This window comes from Pinus tabuliformis, chromosome 2_1 (genome assembly GCF_031772625.1).
Source record: "Pinus tabuliformis cultivar Carrire ecotype Pingquan chromosome 2_1, CPIR1, whole genome shotgun sequence".
Classification (NCBI taxonomy): Eukaryota; Viridiplantae; Streptophyta; class Pinopsida; order Pinales; family Pinaceae; genus Pinus; species Pinus tabuliformis.
This window is the reverse complement of record NC_142299.1, coordinates 356,145,574-356,162,272: the sequence shown is the minus strand read 5'-3', so window position 1 is coordinate 356,162,272 and position 16,699 is coordinate 356,145,574. Positions and strand designations below refer to the sequence as shown.

Here is a 16,699-nt window from a genome sequence, read left to right as displayed (position 1 = left end):
TATATTTTTCCTGTTGGTCCTTTAATGACCGAGATTAAATCTCTAATCAACGGCTAAGATTAGATTTGGCTTGATCCATGACTTTTGGAACCTTCTAACTTCTGATAATGCAGAGCTAGTCACACAAACCACTTCTTCTTCCAGCCTGGAAACCAACATAGAGAAATCGTAGTCATTGTCTCTTGTGCAATTTTCTAAAAATTTGTGCGAGCAGGGAAAATTTTAAGAACCCCCCCTAAATTTATAAATATAATAAATGGGCGAATCTCCATGGTAAATAGGAAAAATGGAAGGCGATTTTATCAATAATATAATATGTATATATAATTTTTTGGCGAATCTCTCACCAGGCATGGCGAATATTTTACTCAATTATAAAATCTTGTAAGATCTCGGCGAGTCTTTCACTAAATAATAAAACTTTGTAAATTCCTAGGCTACATGCTGGTTTAATTCCCCCACTTAAATAGGCTACATTCCAGGTGAATACCATGGGTCAATACCATGTGCCATTTTGGTGTATACCATGGATCAATACCATGTGCCATTTTTATTTTTATTTTTATTAATTCTAATATTAGGGTTAATAATGGTTTTTTGCATGGTATTAATAACAATCTAGTCCATGGTATTTGTCCCATAGTATTTTGGCCATAGGTTTCACCTAAATATAACCCATTTTTTGAGTGTTCGTAAATATAAGGTGACTTATGGAGTAAATATTAAAAAAAATGTTTTATTTGTTTACCATACCTCTTGTTTATTTATATTTTTATTAATTTACCATAACTCTTTTACAAATATGGTATTTGGCCCATAGGATTCACTTAAATAAAACCTCTTTCTTGAGCCTTCATAAATAGAAGGAGGGTATTAATTTACCATACCTCTTTTACAAATATGGTATTTGGCCCATAGGATTCACTTAAATAAAACCTCTTTCTTGAGCCTTCATAAATAGAAGGAGGGTTATGGACTAAATATAAAAAGAGGTTTTATTTATTTACGATAACGTCTAGTTTATTTATATTTTTATTTATTTACCATACCTTTTGAGTAATAATAAAAATATGTTTTATTTATTTACCATACCTCCACTTTACTTATATTTTTATTTGTTTACACCCTTACATGTATATAAGGTGACTTATGGAGTAAATATAAAAAATGTTTTATTTATTTATGGGCGAATGGATTCACTTAAATAAAACCTATTCTTGAAAATGGGCGAATGGAAGGTTGTAAGTCCTAATTTCAAGGGCTAAATTTACCTTTTTTACCCTCTCCCTTAAAATAAGGTGGGCTATTTGAGGTGATTTGTAAAAATGTACTATGATACAAAATATTCGCCCACTAAAAATTTAAAACCCTTTAATTTCGCCAAAGGGCGAACATTCGCCCCTAAAATTATCCTTGTGTGCGAGTCTCCTGATGTAGATGCCTCTGCATCATGGTCTCGACCCATAATTGATTTTCCCTTCCTGTCTCTGATTACTTACTCCAATAATGTGTGAAAGTTCTATCACTGCAACAACTGATTTATTTTACTTACTTATTTGCCAATAAGTTATTTACGAAAAACCCTTCAGTAAACATTAGAATAAATTATGCTGCAAATATCACACCATAATACAGAAACAAATACATGCACAAGAATCAACACAGAGATTTTGAACAAATGTCCCCGGAAAAACCCAATGCGGGAAGATCGGTGCACCATAGGAGGATTTTATTATTCAGCAATTCTTCAGTACAATTGGGTGCCAAATTGGCCTACCCAACAGAGAACAAATTCTCCAGCACTTCTCCCAACCTCGGCATCAGGCTTACTGGCCTCTACGCAGTTCCCAGACCTACTGCGTCAGCTCCTACCTCTCTGCGTCAGCACTGGGCCTCTCTATGTCACCCATGCAGGCCTTCCAATGACTGCGCAGTCTACTGCCTCTGCGTCTGCCTCTCCAACCTCTGCGCTAGTCTTCTGGTGCTGATCTCGTCTCTCTATTTCGTACCCACTGCCTCCTGCTACTCCCCAAACCACTAGTTTGAAATTCTCAGCTAACTCCGCTCCAAAAATCGAACTGACTGGTCTCCCTCAATGTGTTCTCCAACAGACCCTCAAGCCTCTTCTTATACTTTCATTGTTGGTCCTTCAATGGTCGAGATTAAATCTCTAATCAATGGCTAAGATTAAGTTTGGCTTGATCCATGACTTTTGGAACCTTCTAACTCAGTTTTATATTAATACCTAATAATATTTTATTTTTCTTAAGTTCAGACTTAGGAACTCCATTAAAAATATTAATTATTTTAATATCTCCCAAACAGGTTAGAATATGCCCAAACCATTTCTGGGTCTTGGAGATTTCATGTGCTTTAACCTCTTCACCAATTTTCATGGCTAGAGCACATCCAATGCTACCCCAAATAAACAAAGAGAGAAGTGCACAAGTCCTTTTAAATGAACAAGTAAGTGTGCCTTGTGAATGTTCAATTGTAGATGTATCAAGGTTCTCTTACTGCAAGGGGAAAAATAAAGTGAGCCTCTAAGAGAGAAGTAATAGTACTACCCTAATGGAGACACACATGAATGAGAAAGATTTGTCTAACATCAAGCGAAATAGTTCACATGGATGCAACGATCATTATAAACATTATAGCACATTTCCAATAAGTTAAGCATCTAAGTCACTGAAATAGTTCAATTACTCTAGTACACGTGAAAGCAAACATGAACCATAAGCATTCAAAGAATAGTCTTATAAACATTCACAATCCATGTGTGTAAATGCGTTGGCCTGGAAGGTTTCGATATTAAGCAAAAGTTCCAAGATACATAAATACAATGAACATCAGTAGCTCCAATAGTGGAGCGTTTGAGCCACTACTTGCTCCTCAAAAGTGCTAACTCTGTCTCTCTAATGCCTTATGGGAGAAATCAAGGTTAAAAGTCCTTTACATGAGAAATGAGGATCCTTTTATAACTTGAGGCATGACTTTTCACATCCTCGTGCCTCTTAACTTTCCAACTCCTAATGACCTTTGGACTTACAAATGACTTTTGGAATTACCTATGACTTTTGGTATTATGTCTTTTGAACTTCCATGACTCTTTTGTCCATACATGAGTCTTGGATTTCCACTTATTTGTCTTTACACTGATTACAACATTACATCACAACTTCCACATCATCATATGATGAAGACATGACATGTCACTATCCTTGATGACTAGGACTAATAGTGATTGATGACATGGACTTTCTTCAGTGGTGACATGGCTGCCACTTGTGTCTTCATTCTTCATGTAGCTTTTGATCATTGATGTCTTCACCCTCTAAAGGGTCTTTGATCTTGGAGTCTTAAGGGTGCTTCAATCATCAAGCTTTCAATGTGTTCTTTGTTCTTCAATGCTTCCTTCGTTTGTCTTCTTTGCTCGATCTTTCTCATGCGTACTTGCTATGTTGTTCCTGAGATACTTGTGGCTACAATCACTCATGACAAGCAACCATCAGCTTGAAAATCTCTTAGTCTAACATGTTTTATGCAGATTTTTTGTTCATGCCTTTTCAGTGCATTTTGGAAAGGGCAAGGACAGCTTTTGGGCGCAAGAGAGGACTTCGAAAGGCTAAAGGGTTGAAGGAGGGAGGATTTAGGGATTCTACATGCACTCAAAAGGAAAAGACAATCAAGGTAGAGTGCATGGCACAAGTTTGAAGGACAAAGGGGAAGCCTTTGGGCTTCCCAAGTGCATTATGCGCTCAAGGGAGAGAGGGAGGGCACAAGGCGCACTCCTGAAGGCTGAAGGATGAAGGCTTCAAGCCTTCGGGGTACCCTCATGAGGTCCATGAGGGCACATCTCGCAAGTCTGAAGGTTGAAGGGTGAAGCTTCGTACCTTCAAAGTGCACTCACGCACTCAAGAGTCAGGAGGGCGCATGGCGGAACAAGGAAGGGGAAAGGGCTTTGGGAGTGCACTTTGCGCTCTTAGAGGGCACATGGCGCACTTCTGAACAACGAAGTATTCCTGATCAAGGTTTCAGAGTATGCTCATGCGCTCTTTGCATGAATGGGTTCACTTTGAAACCAAATATTGTCTAAGTCTGGAAAATAGGAAAATGGGCAAACATGATGAATTTTAGACATAAAACCATGTGCGACACATACCAACTCATTGAGCAAATTTAGAAAAGCTTGAACAATGATAGTATACATCAAAACACCACTTTTCTTGCATTCCCCAAGTACAACGGGTGAAGTGTGTGCGACTCCGACCAAAAAGTGTTGTTTTACAACAACAAAGATGTTGCAACCATGAAATACACCAAAGATGTTCTACTCAATGCAGCGACACTTGAGAACACTTGAAACATATAGGACGACACTTCACAACCAAGGCGACACTTGACACGACAATAAAGTGGGCTCCAAAATTTGAATTTAGTGAAATTGTTTGGAGGGTGATATTGCAACAACAACACTTGGCGACACACTAGGCGAACTTCAGCCTCTCTGTTTAGGAATAGCTTTCACTTAAAAGGGTAAGACCTTCAAGAAGTATTGATTCACCAGTTGGATTGCCTTGATTTTCCCCTTTCAACACGATTATATGCATAGTACCCCACTTTCCTTTACTTGGTTAAACAAATAAAAAATACACCATATCACAATTGTTTCAATCCAAGAAAGGGTGATGTGCACGTCAAGTTTATGATATTCAAAGTAGGAGTTCTCATCTCTTGTGTTGCTCCGCTGCGAGCAAGCCTTACAGTACCATGGCGGAGTCACCTCAGGAGCACAAGAATTGCCTCATTGCCAGCGAGCCTGGTCAATACCCCAACGAAATCGCTTGCTCCACCTCCCTACACAAGAAGCCTCTCTCTTCTTTCACCCTTTATTTGTTTATCTAATAGGACTTTGCATTTTCACTTATTATTTTTAACGGGCAGAAGACAGATCCCGACTTATTGAGAGCAGAGGAGGTTGCCCCTTCAGATAAGTATTTTAGAAACTCTGATATTGGTTTGCTCGCTTTAGATTTCCCCTTATCCTTTTCCTACTAGATTGGACAAGTCTTAACACACAAGTAGATTTACACCAAGTTGAGATGTTTAGATACTCGGCTCGAATCTAATAGGTTCCCTCAATGTTTTATGTTTGGACGTATCGTATTTTCCATCTGGACTTAGCTCAACCTATAGCATTTTCCCAAACAAAGAAGGAGAAAAACATAAAACCATGCATTGTGGTTGTCACACTTCTCTTTTATTCCATTGTAACCAACTCCTCCCACATTTACCCATTTTCTTTGTCCGGGGTAAACATGAGCTGATGGTCACTATGATAAGACTCAACCTCCTATGTGACCTTAAGAAAATGGAGTAGACAACTTAAAATTTTATTGACTTCCCTCGCGTGCTAAAAGACCTCCAGGAGCTACCCATACCCTGCAGGTGTCCAACCCCTGAGCTAACTCTCTTTTTCACTGACTTGGACTCTTAGTCGCTCCCTTGACAAGCCCTCCAAGCAACTAAAAGCCTCCAGACACTCCCATAGGCCTACTTCACAGCAACTATGGACTTTTCCAATCAGTTCTGTGTCGTGACCCCGAATTTTGAGCCACTTTTTCAAGGCAAGGACTCACGCCTCTACCCAATACTCAATTAAACTTCTAGAGATGATGAATAACATAGAAACAAAGCTTCTAAACCAAAACTTGAACAAGGACTTGACCTAACCCCTCCCAACCAAGACAGGCATTCCGTCAAACACATGATAAACATGCAACCTACAGGTCATGAATGCATATCTGAACATAAGGATTTGAAACTTATCTGAGGTTTAACAAGAATGACCAATGCCTTCTCACAATAGTTGTCATAACACCAGTTAGTTCATGCATTCATTAACCAGACAATCATTAATTAAAATGTGATAAGAGCCATACTTAAATATGTTATATAACCATGCTTATAACTAGCATTAAAGCCACATAATACAAGTACAGTTACTCATCAAGGACAAGAGAAACTTCGCTCTTATTAACAATATGCAAAAGCCAACCAAGTCAAAGACTTCCACGGAGCATAGATTAGGCAGAACCAAATCTTTCTATCAATCAATCAAACTCGTGTCATATTCCAAGCATGGATGTGGGATCTCATGGGATAAACCAATTCATAAATAACTAAGGGAATCCAGAGGTTTAACCACCTGCACCCTCACACAACTATGATCTCACCTAAACCGATCCCGAGATCACAAAACCAAACCAATCTCAGATGCTTCAGAATTCCTTCACCATCCCTTGAGGAATTTTCCTGTCTCCACCCACCTATTGAGGGCTTCATGGAGAAAACCATCTCCACCCCCAACCCTTGCAATTTCCCCGAGACCACCTCACCCGGGTCTAAAACCTTCTGGCAATCCAAAGCTCAACCAAGAATGAATCCCATCACACCATGGTTATACGAAAATGGCAAGGGAAGGCTAAAACCGCTATTGAAACTCAGAAAAATCCATGCCAATGACAGAAAAAGAACCAAATACACACATGCATATACCATGCATGCCAAAACCAGCTAGGAAATCATACATGCAACCTGTTACCTGCAAGTATTCTCGTTGAAGCTGCTTGATCCAACCTTTCCTTGCTTGATCCTTTCTTTCCTTTGCTTTCCTTGTCCTTCCTTTGCTTGCTTGCTTTCCTTCTCCTCTTGGTGCTCTTCTCCTCTCTGAGACTAATTCCAAAACAAAACTGACAAAAGGCCCCAAACTGATGCTCTGATGTCTTTTTATTATTGATGCCTCTAATTTCTTCATTTTTCCTCTATTTTCCTTCAATTTCCTCCTCACATGCAACTTGTGACCTTTCACCTCCCTTTTCTCCTATTTTCCTTTATTTTCATAAATAAAATATCAATAATGTCTTTTTGCCCTTTCAAAACCTTTGTCATTGCCTTTGTCAATTTACCCTTGACCATAATACAGAACAAGTGATGCCCATTAAGATATTTTTCCCAACATTCAACTTGGAATACATGTCCCATGACCTTGGTCTTATTTTGCCTTTATTGACTTTATTACATGAACGTTTAACTCGAGGTTGTTACAAACCCCTCCCCCTTAGGGGAACACCGTTCTCGGTATTCTATGACACTTACAACTAGCAAAACCGTTGAAAACCAAAAGCATATTTTCTATGGAGCTTTATAACTTAGCTTGTTGTAGTATTTACAATGAACAATGTGCTCAAAAGCAAAGCCATCATGATAATCATGACAACATGACAACCATATCGCTAATTGGAGTTTTATAACACAACTCATTGCGATATTTACAATAACAACCATAAATAAATATGTACAAATACCAAAACCTTATTTTCCTCCACTGGCAAACAATGAAGGGTACATAGCCCGCATCTAATTAGTCATCTCCCATGTAGCTTCATCAAGCCCAAAGTGCTTCCACTGCACTTTAACTTTCTTGATTGCTCGGCTTCGAAACATGAGTTGTTTCCACTGCATTCCAACTAGAATTCTCCTTCTGGCTCCACCTGCAATACAAACCAATCAATCACATGATCAACATCCTTTACATATCTTTTAAGCAATGAAACATGGAAAACATCATGGACTTTCACTGTCAGAAGCAGTGCAAGTTTGTAGGCCACTGGTCCAATCCTCTCAAGGATATCGAAAGGCCCACAATACCGAGATGACAACTTTGCACATGACCCAATCCTCAAGGAGCTCTTCTTGGGCTTGATGCGCAAGTACACCTGTTCTCCAACCTAAAACTCCTTAAATACGTTATGTTGATCTGCATAGTTCTTCTACCTGTCCTGTGCTACCTTTAAATTCTTCTTGATTACATGCATTTCTTGTTCCATTTCCACTAACATATCTACTCCAATAAGTACCATGTTCACAGGATCACTCCAGTTGATGGGAGTATTACAACTTTGCCCATATAGTGCTTCAAATGGACTCATCCTCAGTGACTCCTGATAACCATTGTTGTAAGCAAACTCAACCATTGGAAGGTACTCCTCCCATTTAGAAATATGTATCTTGTTATGAAGGATCTAGCAACTGAGATTGGGACTTCAACTCTCCACCCAACCTTAGACACACTACAACCAAGCCTTTCTTCTAGTAGTCACCCCCGAGCCAAATTCTAGAGCTTGAGGAGGAGTTCTTAACACTATGAAATCAATGCTTCCAGCTAAAAACAAAGCCCCCAAAGGTAACCCACCTTTACACACCAGCGAGTCAGATAACCAAATGCACAAGGACTCACTTCCTCAAATTGTTCTCAACAGTTTCTCACTGTCATGTCGCATGGCCTGATCTCGATCAGCCTCAACAAAAGAGTATTTTATAAACATAAAGACTTGCATCTCTAGTCTAGGGGCGTAATTTCATTATTGTATGGGAAGGTTCCTCATTCACAAGCTACTAATAAATCAGTAGGTTCTTCAGACCACAAGCTTCCCAATGGTTTCTTCAACCCTAGACAAGCCACTACTCAATTACAAATTTATAAGAGGAGAGCTCAATATGCAAACATGGTGAGGTCCTTTAGTGACAAGTTGTTGATGAATCAATAGGTTCTTTAGACCACAGGCTTCGTAGTGGTTCCCAAGGCAAGCCACACTAGGTGGTTTCTTCAGTCCTTAGGCAACCAAAGGACGAAGACAATTTAACACGGGAAGGTTCCTCAACCGGAAAAACTATTGTGGGAGCACAATAGATCACCATTGTTATGTATTTCTTCAGAGAATGCAAGCACCAATTTCCCTAGCTCATGGCCACAACCAGTGTTTCCTCAGTCATCCCAAGTACCTGAGTATCTTTGTCTCCTGGCCAATAGCTTCATCAATCCACAAACTTCCCAATGGGTTCTTCAATCTAAGGCAAACAACTCTTGGTGGCTTCATCAACCCTTAGCAAGCCATTGCTCTCTATATCCTCCACCAACAAACCTGTTACGAACATAAATTATGCAAAAATAGATAATAAATAATAATCATAATAATATAAATATAATAATAAATAATAAGTAAATTAACTAATGGTTATTTAGTTAATAATAAAAAGGCATGTCTTAGAGACATGCCTATTCGTGAATGGGTACTTACCTAGCTACATATATACAAGACCCTCATTCTCATTTCTACTCATCCTACATCAATTCTTTATACAATATACAAATTTCCAATTATTGTCCTACAATGGATGTCTTTGTCTACGAAGTATTTTAATATTTTCGCTACGTATACTACTATTGGTTGTTACATTGGTATCAGAGTTGTTCGATCCTCTAGACGCCAAACCGTCGAAGAGAAGCAGTCTGATCCAACCTTTGGTCATTAATCCTTCGTCAACCTTGGTGTCGTCACAATTCAAGAATTTCACTACACAAAGTTGGAGTTTCTTTGTTTCGCCAATTTCTTCATTCAGGGCTTTGGCCATTAAACAAACAAACAAAAGGGAAGTAAAAAAAAGAAAAAAGAAAATAAAACCACATGGAAAGATTAAAAAAAATGATTTCAAAAAAAAAAAAATAGTCCGATGTAAATTTTGTTGGAGAACATTCATATATATAAAAAGGTTATACACTATTGACAAATAGTGCATGATGAAGTTAAGAGGGGATATTTTCAAATATCTTTAAAATTATACGTAAGAGAAGGAAGAGTAGATAATATTATCTTGATTGTTCATTAAGTGGTTGACAAGCCCATGGTTTTAGCAACCCATGGTAATTGCCCATGGTATTTTCAAGGTAAAAGAATACAAAAACTCTTTATGCCAATGATAAGTTTTACTTTTTACATAGAGAAAATTAACTGAGCCAAAGGCACATAAGTGGACATATATTTTATATTATACCCCAAAGAAGTGATTAGCCATGTTTCACTGGGGTTGTAACTTTTCAGAAAGAAAAAGAAAAAATTATAAATAAAATATATGTAAAGAGAAGTTTTATATTATAAAGGGGTATTTAAAAAAAAAAATCAAGTCATATAATTATTGAAAATATATATAAGTACAAAGAGGGTATTATTATAGAAGGTTACTTAAAAAATCCATATATGAAACTATATGAAGGGTTAAATCTAGAACTATAAAGAGACATAAGGATAACAAGTTATAACAAAGGAAGAGTATTTTTAAAAGCATTATAGTAAATATAATGTGCAGTTTATTTAAATAGTGGAGCTATATTAACTTATTTTAAAGTGGGAAAAAATATATAATTGAGGAAAATAAAAGTTAAAGGAATTGATAAAAGTGTTCAAGTCCGTCAAATAAAAGGGCATCTATTTTAAAAAGTCCATTTTTAAAGAAAAAGGAAAATGGGGCCTAATTCTATAATGATGAAGGAAGGACAATTTTCCTATAAAGGTTTTTCAGTTACAGATCACAGAGTAATTACAATAAAAGGAAGTATCCAAGGAAGAGAAATTTATATCGCTATCAGCACAAGAAACGATAAAAATTACATCAACGTTAACTTGCCAAATCAGCTATTAATTCTAGAGCCAAGCATTGGCGCAAGGAAAATTATTTTTGACCAAAAAAAGTAACATTAGTGGTTTACAAGTGACAATAGGTCATTATGAGTACATATCTCAATTTCATGTTGTCAAGATGGATATTGACATCATACTCGGTCAACCTTGGTTTAAGGATTTGGGTACATTCATGTTAAACATAGAGAAACAAGTTGTGATGTTTCCTTATAAGGGGAAGATGGTCACATTTCGAGACATAACAAGTAAATCAAGATCAATAACATCTTCATTAGAAGACTTTAAGGATATCTCAAACTACTTGTTTCAAGATTAATAGAACAACAAAATAAAACTATATCAAAAAAGCAAAAAGAGCTTGAAGAAGTCATCACAAAAAATTTGCACCTCAGACATAACCAAGAAAAACTTAAAACTAAGAAGCACAAGTTAGAACAAGAAAAAGAGAGTTTTGACAAAAAATTCAACGAAAGTCTCTACCAAAAAAAGAAGAGGAGAATTTATGCTTAAATGACCTTAATAAAAAATTATTAGAACAAATCAAGTGTTTAAAAGACGTGAAGCTTGAAAGCCAAAATAAAGTTGACTCAGAAAATGAGGAATTCTTACGTCTCAAAAATTATAACCAAAATATGCTCAAACAAATTAAAAAACTTAAAGATGATAAGAAATCATTGATGCATAGGTTCGAAGAAATTGTCGCAAAAAAAGTATCAAAATCGCTAGATGTAGTAGTCCAAGTTGGGGAAGAAGAAATAAACATCAATCCCACTAATCTCACAGTTCGGGCAAATCCAAATCGTACCGAAGTAAATACGTACTTAGAGGTTCCCATTCAAACGACGAACACTCCAAATGAGGATTTAGTAATCAATTCAACAACAACAATGCTTCAAATAAATCAAGAAAACAACAAAAACAAGATAAGAGAAAATCAAATCACTATAATTCCTTATCGACATCTAAATCATGAGTAGACAACTCAATCAAGCTACGTATTTAGAACAAAAACAACAACCTGATGTTTCAAAGAATACTAATGTCAGTGCAGTCCATTCATGTGATAACAATTCATCACAAGTTTCCAGTCATTGCAACATTCGACAGAAGATTAATTTAGGATGGTTTGATCCCTTCTCAGTGCGACAGTTTTGTTTGTCACTTAGAAGATCATATCAACTCGTATCGCCAAGGATGATTGTTCTGATACAAGAAAGACACTCGTAGCAGGAAAAGAGATAAAGTCTTTTCATCAAAAAGCTTTCAGGACAAAGCTTTTTGAAGGGGAAGGCAATGTTATGAACATAAATTATGTAAAAATAGATAATAAATAATAACCATAATAATATAAATATAATAATAAATAATAAGTAAATTAACTAATGGTTAGTTAGTTAATGATGAAAATGCATGTCTTAGAGACATCCCTGTTCGTAAATGGGCACTTACCCTGGCTATATATACAACACCTCATTCTCATTTGTACTCATCCTACATCAATTCTTTATACAATATATAAATTTACAATTAATGTCCTACAATAGATGTCTTTGTCTGCAAAGTATTTTAATATTTCCGCTGCATATACGACTAGTGGTCATTACAAAACCCTCTTGGCTTCTTCAAATGGTTTGTTTTCACTCTGAATTCTCCCTCTCTGTCGAATTTCTTTTTCCTCGTCCCTTCCTCTTTATGAGGAATTTCTCGCTTTCTTTCCCTTGCACTAACTCTACCCCTTCTAAATGGAAGAATGTTACCAGGAGACTCTCGACCTATCTTCACTTCAACATGAGCCTCTCGGCCTCCAATCACTTCCTTTGTATGAAAAAATTATTCTGCATGCTCCCATGCATATCATGCATCACTTCCTTTTCCAATAGGAGCCTCTTGACATCCCTTGTTTTCCTATGTGTATCCCTTAGGTAAGATCCACTAGACCTCTTAGGCCTCTTCTTCTTGTGGTCCTTCTCTCTCTGCCTAGAGGAGTGTCTTCTTGTCATTTCCAAAGACCAACCATCTGTCTTTTCATGGGTCTGAGCAAGCCCTCCTCGTGGCCAACGCATCCCATACTTCTTCATTAAGTTTTGGTCCTTTCTTGGCTTGCTGTTTTTTTTTTCGCCCAACAGGAACATGGGCATGTCCTTTTCAGTTGATATTAATGCACCATCAACTCTATTAAAAACATATCAATCAGCGCATGGCTAGCATTTATAACACCAATTTTCTCAAGCAATCTCCATTCCTCAAACTCTGGAATCAGTGTCCCTTTCTCTCAGCCATTTAATTTATGATTACATAATTACAGGGAATTATTTACAATGCTTACAAGGGGAATTAATCCCACAGGGGATGTCACAGACACTATAAAATTAGAAAGTTGAGAAAGAAGACAAGTTAGAGACTGGAAATGAAAACACAAATGAAGAAGAGGAGAAATCATTATGTCATTGTAAAATTATAAATTGGAATAAAGCAGAAAGCTCAGACTAAAAAAATAACCTCATGTAAAGTAACCACAAGTGACAATTACCATTATTAACATGAAACCCCTTTCTACGATTTCTATACAACCACCTTATTATTAAGATATAACTTTATTTATGACTTTTACGACATATATTCTTATATCACTATTTTATTAAACTAAGGTATGTCGTAACTTTATTAGCATCTGAATACTGTTATACGCTAAACATATATGAGACAACAACTTGCCCAAAAATCAAAACAATTATATTTAAATTGCTTAAAGATGTCAAATCAGTCAATGAACTAACCAAAACAATCACTATGCACTCTATAGAATGTTTTAAATCAAGAAATCGAAATAAAACTATAAAAAACAATACCACTAACTATAGTATATTATGGTCAGGACACCAATTCGCTGGAAACCACCAATAATATTGCCATGACTTCTCAAATTTCTATATGAATGAATTTATTTGCAATTAAACCTATTGAGAAGTGCACTACTTGTGATAGTAACAGAAAAGAAGAGAGGAACTGCAAATAATAATAGAAGAGAGAACTGGGAAAGGAAAACATTCCAAGTGGCATTTACATGCATCAACTCATTTACTTACATATACAAGACGTCTCTGAAATGGTGGCATAGACTGATCAGATTGTTGTCTCCTAATAAACAACTTTTGATCTTTCCAAGCAGCAATGGTATGTGTTTCAAGCTCTTCCTTCGAGAGAATTGCTCCATAATTTCCAAGCTGCAATAGACAGACAAGAACAGGATATTCACAAATAACTTCAGCTCAAGTCCATCCTTATAATAGTTCTGCAGTGGAGGAAAGCAGAAAACTGTGAACCATATTCACAAGCCTGACAATTAAAACCAACATAGCTTTTGAAACAAAAAATCTATTCTTTTGAATCTGTTAATCTAAAAAATATGGTGTTTAACCACTGAAATTCAAGCTGATAGAGTGCACGAGCTCAGGAAATTTGGAATCTAGCTCATACAAAAAATTACTATCTGAAGCATACAACCATATTATATTCTCTAAATATTAAAGACTAAGAGTAGTACTTCAGATATCGTTAACTTCCATGCCAGTTAGCAGATGTTTTGTTTTGATTTCTCCATTCATTTGGATGTATTACATCTATAATAGCTAAATGTGCAGTAAATTCTATCTTTCACATAGGATGTTCTCCAAATATGATTGGCATGACTTCGAATTTGCTCATTCATGAAAAAAAATACTACAAGGGAAGACCACTAAAATCATAGTTGCATCTATCATGATAATATAGGCAATATCATGAGATCATCAAGGCAGCAATAAGATCACCTTAACATATTGCAATATATTCAAAAGCGATATTTTCTGATATTTATCAATAACTTTCCACTTTTTTCCGATGAATATCTTTCATCATTTTAAGTTTACCAGTATTTCTGATATTTTCCCTGAAATTGCCAATAAGGTATATTCTGGGGCCTCAGCGATATATTCACTAAAATGATCAAAGTAGCATTGCTAAAAATGAATATTGGAATGATCAAAGAAATCAAGGATTATTTTCACTGCAACAATGTTAGTTGAAATCGAAATGACATGCAGACTGATTCATGGCCCAAGTACAACCAAGGGACAGAATACTTGTTAAGATATGAGTTATGGAAAAAGCCTTATTCCAAACAGATTAATGTACCATGTTGTAAAAAGAACAATCAGAGTTCTCAATACCTAACATAAAGAAAATAAAGGTAGAGCTATTTGTGGAGTAGTCCCTTGTTTTCTTCCAAAGTTCTAAACCCTGCCCAAGATCCTTTGGCCAGGGGCTTGATCCCCGACGAGTATGGAGAGTTGCCTAATCCTGGAAGTGTCTAGACTCTAGAGATAAGCTGGTCCTGATTGATGGAATCACGTTAAAAAGAGGTCCAAGCGGAAATTTTCAAGTATGATAACCCAAGTATGATAACCCAGATTAGAACAATGTATCAGAGATGTATAATAGCATAGAAAACACAATGCAGTTGTCAACGTTCAAAGCGGATTGAAGTGACAAAGTGCAATGTTATGAGCAAACTAGAATTCCTTGTCGCAGAGTCCTAGACTATGACCAGTTGCATAAGTGGAATGTTTGCTCACACTAATATTTGACATGCAACCAAGCATATCAACAGTGGCCGAGTACCAAACAATGGATTGTCTTCCAGCTCTGTCTCTTCCACTTCCCCAAATTTCTACAAATTATTGTAAAATGAAGAACATGAACAGATATGAATGCTTCATCTTCACCTAGATTATATCAAATGTAGAATACAGACAGACATGAATGCTTCATCTTCACTTGGACTATCTATACCATGTCAAGACAATGTAAAGGGGTCCTTGTCACACAGTCTTACACTATCACCAGTTGCATAGGAAAAAAGCCTGCTCACACTAATATTTGACATGCAACCTAGCACACTAACTTCTGTCGCAAACACAAACCCAAACAGCATGAACACGGTAGCAGAGTTAAACAGCTTGGTATATCAACACTCACAGAATACCAACAGTAACAATTGATTAGCTTCCAGCTCCGTCTCGTCCACTTCCCCAAAATTCTACAAATTATTGTAAAACGAGGAACATGAACAGATATGAATGCTTCATCTTCACTTAGATTATATCAAATGAAGAATATGGACAGACATGAATGCTTCATCTTCACTTGGATTATCTATACCATGTCAGGACAATGTAAAGGGGTTAATTTGTTGACCTTTAAGGCCCCATGTTCTTCGTATTCTTCTTATGCAATTTTATTTCATTAATGAGAATTAGGAGTTGATTTCCACTTAAATATTATCATGCCATGATTGTATGATGAATGTTTGATTTATTTCTGAGTTTCCCAACTTTTCAGTCACATCATAATTTATAGAATGTTTATGTTAAGTTGAGCTCATTGTAGTTGCACTGAGGCGGCACCAATTTTGCTACTGCACTCCCTTACAAACCCCAATGGTATTAGATTGTTGTTTTGCACCTAATTACAAGAATTCATACAGAATTTGCAATAGTTACTTTCAGACTGTTGACACCTAATCATCAGGATTGGGTGAATGTAATTAATGTAAATAAATAATAAGAAATATGAACAGTCATCGGGAGATGAAATGAACAGTCCCTCCCTCATGTATATAATAAAGACCAACCTGAAGGAATGGAATAGGAATTAATTTGTGGAGTTACTACCTGGCCTGACATGGTATCAGAGCCAACTTCTTTTTCGGCATCTCATTCTAGTCTTGTAACTCCTTAAAGCCATTTTCTTGCAGTCTGTCCATTGCCCCCTATGGAGTCTGTCTACTGCCCTCTCTACAGTCGCTGCTGCAAATCTCTGACATTTTCTGCGCCCTCTGAGCTCCCTAGGCTGTGCATAATTGTGGGCTCTCCGCGTCCTAACAGTTGACACGTCCCTCAGGGCAGGGATTGCGGAGGCTGCAGGTTTCGATATAGTGAATAGAATTGATACGAAAACCCTTTTTGATTGCCATCAAACTCTCGTTGTGATTCGAAGGATTGCTCAAATATCTCTCGGCAATTCATTGAACGCTGGTGCTATTGCTTTTCCATTTGAGTTCAAGTTTTGGACGCAGTTTTTTGGCAGATTTCATGAAGAGTGCTCCATGGGCTTGTCTCGAG

General features: G+C 36.8%; 1 protein-coding gene across 2 annotated transcripts in view; it reads right to left on the bottom strand.

Moving 5' to 3' along the window:
• The window catches only part of SNF4 (sucrose nonfermenting-like protein), a 268,765-nt gene that overhangs the window by 85,446 nt on the left and 166,620 nt on the right, over positions 1-16,699 (bottom strand). For both annotated transcript variants that reach the window (XM_089402672.1, XM_089402673.1), the window contains exon 7: positions 13,625-13,762. In XM_089402672.1, coding sequence (XP_089258798.1) covers positions 13,625-13,762 — 138 coding nt within the window. The remainder of the gene's footprint in view (positions 1-13,624; positions 13,763-16,699) is intronic.